This window comes from Ixodes scapularis, unplaced genomic scaffold, assembly GCF_016920785.2.
Source record: "Ixodes scapularis isolate PalLabHiFi unplaced genomic scaffold, ASM1692078v2 PGA_scaffold3__209_contigs__length_174095766, whole genome shotgun sequence".
NCBI lineage: Eukaryota > Metazoa > Arthropoda > Arachnida > Ixodida > Ixodidae > Ixodes > Ixodes scapularis.
The window spans coordinates 146,986,625-146,994,026 of NW_024609868.1; the positions used below are offsets into that span (position 1 = coordinate 146,986,625).

The following is a 7,402-nucleotide window of genomic DNA, read 5'->3' on the forward strand; positions in this document are numbered from 1 at the left end:
CGGAAGTGGGTCCGAGCAGTCTGACTCGAGCGCTGAGTCCCAACGTTTGTGCCGTGCTAGAAAACAGTTCACACCTTGCTAGCAAATTAAACCTTCCATGCTGTTATGCTTGGAAGTGGCATCTGGTTTCACATGTCGGCACATCACGAAGGCAGACTCCACAGGAACCGCCGGCACTACCTCCTCAGGGGCGATGCCGGTGGATCGAATCCGAACGGCGAATCGTCTGAAATTTCGTGCCGAAAATCTTCAAACATTTGCTGGTCATTGCTTGACTATAGAGATATACCTTTCCAGCAACAGTCTCGAACGAAGCGATTTACAGCGCGCGTCCCAAGTTTTTGAGAGTGTACGTCAGTGTTGCCTGACTGGGCTGGGCTGTGGGTTTTCTCATCAGCGGGCTGTGGGGCCTGTGTGGGCGCAATTCCGGGCTGGTGGCGTCTAAATTGCCACGTTTCATTGTTTATTTCGTGCTCTATGGCGAATAGAATTTCTCAAGGTTTTTAACGAAGCATTGTGCTCCTTTTGGAAACGAAAACAAACAAATGAAAGCTATTTTTGTGAGGCTATGCGTGACAGAACAAAGTCAATCAGAATGTGTTTTTATGTTGATTTTTTACTGCGCCATACACTCAGCCGCGCAACCTACAAAGGTCTTAACTGTCGAAAATATGGGACCACATAGGATAGCCGAAAAGCATGGGTATTCCCCGCTCACAATATGAAATTCAACCAGTTTCCTCAATCGAACAACATACTTTACGTACCCCACTGTGCAGCGTTATCTGAACAGGATATTTTTTGAAAAAGATCCCAAATACCACAGCGTATCCCGTATACAGTGTCGACGAGTCACTTCAAGACGAACGGATGGAATCCGGCTCGTCTTTGGGCACATTTTGAAGAGACCTGCTTTTTACAGCGGAGCTGTTAAGGGCTAGGCTCACAATGGATCGTGCCCGGTACCAAAGATCTTGTCGACACAAACCTCTGGACAGGTACCGCCATCTATAAGCGACGGCGGCAAGCACACAACCAGTCTGGTGGCCGCCGTCGCTCGTAGATGGCGGCAGCCTTCCCAGCTATCATAGAAGAATGGATAGTTGGGTAAAACAGACAAGGACGAAGAAGAAACACACATGACGAGCGCAGCGCTCGTCACGTGTGTTTCTTCTTCGTCCCCGTCTGTTTTGCGCGCTGTTTCCTGCGTTTTTATCAGTTTCGGTTTGGACTCAGGATGGACGTCTGCTTGCCCATTCGGGGAAAGAAGACTGGGTGCGGCAAGAGCGGTGACGTACGCAGCAGCGCGAATGGGTCCGCAATCGACGTGAAGTCGCTGTCGCCTCGACTTCCACTACGTCCACCGCTTTAGACTCCCTTGCGAAAGAAGAGCGCATCCCTCGCCTGGAAAGCCGCCGCCGAGAACACAACCAGCGATGTAAACGGCGCCGGCGGGCCACGGAGGCCAAGCGCAAGCTCGAGGCCCGGCGACGACAGCACTCCACGCCGGCTAAACAGTTCCCGGATGCGACGGCGAAGTTCCGGAGGGAGTTCGTGGAGAACCCGTTTGGCGTCACGTGTGCCGTGTGCGACCGACTCTGGTTCGCCGGAAACGTATCCGCGATCGGCGGCGTGTCGGACGAGAAGAAGCGGGAAACGGGCGCGTGCCCGTTGCTGCAGTGTATCGAGTCGGTGGACGTCTACAAATAACCGGCGTGTAGAACGTGCCGAGACTCCCTGCTCAAAGGCGCGGTGCCCCGGTTCGCGACCCGTGAACGGCTAAAAGTACCCACCCGTACCGGAGCACCTACCGAGTGGCGCCTTGACTCCCATTCATGAGGTTAACGTGGTATAACAAAGAGAACCGGGGACAGTACGGTTCTCACATAAGCAATTACCCAATCACACCTTAATCCTTACATTTATAGATACTTAATTTCCACCATAGTACAGCTTCGATGGGCTTCCTTCTTGTGATTGCCTGAAGCTGAGCAGGTTGGTTATTAATACTTGTAAATACGGCAGCTGAACGGAGGAAGAAAAATGCAAAACCGAGAGTCACAATGAACGTACACATGCACCCCGCTGGTGCATGTGTATGCACCTTCTTCGTTCTTCACGAGAGTAGAAGGGCTGAATGTTTTTGCACAACACCAAAGCAAATGAACGAAACTGTCTATTCCTTCCCCATACCCCTGACCCTATCAGCTATCTTTAGCGAAGACCGGGAACATAGCCGGGAAGAATTTTCGGAGCTTATCTCGACGGAATTAATTCTCGAAGGGCGTCGAACGACCCGCGTCGTGGGCTGCTTGACGTTCGCTCTTTTTGTTCGTTTTCTCCGAAGGCCGAGCAGGCTACGAGCCCTGGTATTCCTTGGTTCACACAGTCGAAAATAACACAGAAAGGGTAAGCATCCTAAACTACGGGGGTTAAACAGAATTTAGGAGAGAGTATGTGTTATTTCGAAGCTATGTATATGGTTGTTTTCACAAATAAAAACCAGTTGCAAGTGCGCTCTTGTCTGTTTACTTCCTCGTCCTTGCATTTTTTGCGCTTCTTTAGGTGATCACGAATAGACAGCAACGTATATCGCAGGCAACACAGCACCACATATTACACAGCAAAGACATATACGCAACCACTACAACGACACTGCGCCTGATACTTCCTACTCGACATTCATTTCTCCCCGCGGCGCATATAAGCTTGACATGTGCGGGAGAGTTCTTTGGTCGCAGACCGTTACAGATTTATAAAAGACACCCAAACATAAAAGTCTTAGAGCCGGCAGACACCCAAACATGCGCTCACCGTGCCTTTTTCGCCTGCAGACGGTTGTCCTGCCGGTACTATGCATCGTCAGCCACGCCAGCTTCGGAGGGAGTGCGCCATCAACAACAACAAACAACAGCTTGGTCATCGGACCATTTGCGATGACTACGCCAATGCTGTCCACGACTGGACAGCAGGGGGCGTTCTTCCGCGTGCCCGTGGCCGACACCCCTACAACGAATGAACTTCCCCAGTGGTTATATAAGTCAACGGACGCCACCGCTCCCTTGGGTCTTGGAGCCGGCAGACACCCAAACATGCGCTCACCGTGCCTTTTTCGCCTGCAGGTTGGTACAATTTACATTGGCTACCTTCCTAGAACTTGTCTTTGCCTGCCGGCTCCACCCAAAGACCTGTTTTTGATGGCATGTGCATGTAGTAAGCACCGCCACGTTGTGTTGCGCCGTAGGCGGTTTTTTTCTCGCTGGAGAATAATGTTCCTCGTTTTGTTGCTACTACTGTCGGGTGACGTCGAGCTAAACCCAGGTCCACCGACGAAAGCTGAGCAGATGACAAAAATAGAAACTATGCTCGAAGGGCTAACGGTCAGTATGGCCAATGTTACGATTAAACTTTCTACCATAGAGAGTAAACAAGAAGAATTTGAAAAAAAGCTTGACAACTTACTTAAAAGTAATGACCACTTGGAAAAGCGTGTTGCTGATTTTGAGGACCAGAACAAAAGGATAGAGGAGCATATCGATGACCTCGAAAACCGCAGCCGCCGGTGCAATCTTGTGTTTTACGGCATATCCGACGGAAAGCGCAATGAAACCTGGGAGGAATCAAAGAACCATGTGGTACAAATTTGCAATGATATCATGGAAATCAATCCTGCTTCGATTCAGAGGGCGCACAGGATTGGTTACTTTAAAGATGGTTTCAAGAGACCAGTTATAGTAAACTTTATGTCTTGGACCGAAAAGGAAGATATTTTACACTCTGGATTTAAATTTAAGAACACCGACTTTAGTGTATCCGAAGATTTCAGTAATTCACTTCGCGAAAAAAGACGTAATCTATGGAGCCACTCTAAACAAATAAGGCAAGATAAGAGCAACAAAGTGCATCTTTCATATGATAAGCTAGTTGTGAACGGCGACGTGTTTATCTGGGACGCTGAGCGAAAGGAGGCAGTCCCTGTGCGCAGAAAGAGAGGTACAAGGCCACAACAATGACACAGCCCTTTGACCAAAAATGTTCTAAGTTCATCAATATCGTCGGACGTTCTTTCCACTGTTTTGTTGCTAAACTGCCGTAGCCTTAAAAATAAAGTAGACGATTTCTTTTGCCTTGTAGAATCAATAAAGCCGAGTATTATCATGGGCACTGAGTCATGGCTCGATGAATCCGTGCTGGACAGTGAAGTATTTCCTGGTGGCTTCTCTGTCTACCGTAAAGATCGACACGCACATGGCGGAGGGGTATTTTTATTAATAGACTCAGGATGGGCAAGCAGTCAGCTCCTTCTACCACACAATAACACAGAGTCTATTTGGTGCCGAGTTCAACTATCCAAAGGAGGCACTCTAGTCTTGGGCACCTACTATCGTCCCCCAACCATAAACGATCTAGATGAGCTTAGTCATGTACTATCTTCGATTCCTGATAGCTCTGTTGTTGTGGGAGGTGACTTTAATCTTCCTAACGTCGATTGGACGAGTACATCCTTTTGCACCGATAACTCTAGATTATATAAGGGTTTTAACGACCTTATTATTTCGTTTTCTCTTAAACAATTTGTTCTCTCACCAACAAGAAATAATTCAATTTTAGATTTGTTATTGACCAATAACCCAAGCCTTATGTCTAACGTCACTGTAATTCCTGGTATTAGCGACCACAGTGCCGTTGTCTGTGATTTATCACTGAATCAGACTCATAAGACGGCAATGCCGCCACGAAAAATCATACTGTACGAGAGAGGTGACTACGAAAAAATTTCTCATGAACTTTCAGTTTATTTTCCTCACTTTTTAAACTTGAGCATCGAGAGTGATGTTGAACATTTGTGGGATGTTTTCAAACAAAAGATTACGCAACTCGTGAACTCTTACATACCATTCAGGATTCATAAGGGAAATAAGAGACATAAACCATGGATTACTCTTCCAATTCGAAAACAAATAAAGCGTAAACGTAGAGCTTTTAAGAAGTATCGTACAAATCAGTCTGAGAGTGCTAGGCAAAAGCTGGAAGACATATCCCGAGACCTTAAAAGAAATATACAGAAAGACAAAACGACCTTTTTCGACTCTTTTCAAGATAAACTCAAGAATGATCCCAAAGAGTTCTGGAAGTTTGTGAAAGTAAATAAAAAAGAAGATACCTCTGTTCCTGGTTTGTTGCAAGATGGCAAGTTAGTAGACGGCGACTTGGCAAAAGCAGAATATTTCAATTCATATTTTAAGTCAGTTTTTACGCCTCCTGCACCTAACTATGTCCGTCCCTTGTCTGACCAGACCACAGGAGCGGCTATGGCTGAAGTGAATGTCGTAGTAGATGGCATTAAGGCCTTATTACGAGACATTGACACGTCAAAGGCGTACGGACCAGACGAAATTTCACCCGTAATTTTTCACAATTGTAGGGAAGAAATAGCGGAGTACCTTCAAGTAATATTTACAAAATCATTAAACACTGGTCTAGTTCCGACTGACTGGAAGAGAGCAAATGTTACTCCAATTTTTAAGTCTGGGTCAAAGAATCTAGTTGAAAATTACCGCCCGGTTTCACTTACATGCATTGCTTCCAAGATATTTGAACACATTTTATATAGTTCAATATATAGTTACCTAGACTCTAGTCATTTCTTTTCTTCCTGCCAGCACGGATTTCGTCGAGGTTATTCATGTGTTACACAGCTCGCAGAATTTACCCATTTCGTTTCAAGTACCATAGACAAAAGACAGAGTGTTGATTGTGTATTCTTAGACTTCCGCAAAGCTTTTGATACCGTGCCACATCATCTATTGTTAAACAAACTTGTATCTCTGGGCATCAATGATAAAATTGTCAACTGGGTTGCTGACTATCTTACCGATCGCGAACAAACTGTAGTACTTAATGGTAAAATATCTTCGCCAGTGATTGTGACCTCTGGAGTACCACAGGGAAGTGTGTTAGGGCCCTTGCTATTTCTTATATTCATTAACAGTATTTGTGAGAATATACAGTCTCATATTAAGTTATTCGCAGACGACTGCATAGTGTATAAAATTATTGAAAATTGTGTGGATGCCAGTGTGCTTCAAAACGATTTAAATGTGCTCGAAGACTGGTGTGACCGTTGGGAAATGAGCTTAAATATCTCCAAGTGCAAACACATGTGTTTTTCTCGCAGTACATCTTACCCGACCGAATACAAACTGAAAAATGTGATACTTGACCGTGTAGAAAATTATAAGTACCTGGGAGTTCATTTGTCGTCCAGTTTGAAGTGGAATGATCACGTGGATAACACTGTTGCTAAAGCTAGTAAAATGTTGTATTTTATTCGCAGGAATTTTAAAAATACGTCTCGCAGTGTGAAACAAACATTATATTTTTCTTTCATTCGACCAATTTTAGAGTATGCTTGTGTCATCTGGGACCCACCACAAATGTACCTTGAAAAAAAGTTGGAACGGGTTCAAAGTCAGGCATTACGGTTCGTTACAGGTGATTACAGCCCTTATACAAGTTGTACAAAAATGAAAAACGCTTTAGGTTGGGATTCACTCAAAGAGCGAAGAAAGTGCTTGAGATTGAAATTCTTTCACAGCATATATTACGGACGGACTGGTATTGAAAGAAGTCTCTACATTTTTTAACCACACTATGCATCTGTCAGACGGGATCATTCTAAAAAAGCCGAGGAATTTCGTTACAATACTGACTGTTTTTCATTTTCATTTTTTGTTCAAACCATTCGAGAGTGGAATACACTTAGGGAAGAAATTGTGTCTATTACTGATAATGATCTCTTTTATGATAAACTGCAAATCTGTAGCCGCGGTTAATAATGTGTTTTATTGTTCCGTTTATCTATTGTATGAATATCTACTGTTATTGCATAATGCTTCCTGTACCCCCCTGTATAATGCCTAACGGCGCTGCAGGTATTCATGTAAATAAATAAATAAATAAATAAAACACGGCGCAATGAACAGCCGTGTGTAAGAACTGTTAGTATTTAAAAAGTATGGAGGCACAATCTATAATGTTAATCCCTTGCGACAAATAATGATGTATTAACAATAAATCTTAAACCGGTCATGAAAAAGTTCAATTTTTTGTTATTTTCTTGCTTGATCAGTGTTATGAGCAGTCCGACTAGCTTGAACCAAATAGAGAAACAAATGATTGGATTTTGTCATTATGTATTCAATAATAAATGGAAATGATCCTTGCGCAAAGCATCGTTTATATATTCTTGTGAAGTACATCCGACCAACACTTCACTTCCGCTAGTTGCAGTGCGGTACGGGAGCAGACGCCTCCACTTTTGGGGCGTTTTGATGCAGTTTGTTTGTCGTATGTCGTGTTGGTGTCGAGTGGAGCGGTGGGGCTTGGGAGTTTGTGACCG

General features: G+C 44.6%; 1 protein-coding gene across 1 annotated transcript; it reads left to right on the top strand.

Annotated features, from left to right (window-relative positions):
- Positions 1 to 3,269: 3,269 nt before the first annotated feature.
- LOC121837307 lies at positions 3,270 to 4,013 on the top strand. The gene has a single exon (XM_042292908.1). It carries the CDS (start codon positions 3,270 to 3,272, stop codon positions 4,011 to 4,013), a length of 744 nt encoding a protein of 247 aa, XP_042148842.1.
- Positions 4,014 to 7,402: the final 3,389 nt, after the last annotated feature.

Bases quoted from the DNA above. Each gene is read 5' to 3' on its own strand.
- LOC121837307 (XM_042292908.1), top strand. From the start codon at position 3,270: ATGTTCCTCGTTTTGTTGCTACTACTGTCGGGTGACGTCGAGCTAAAC.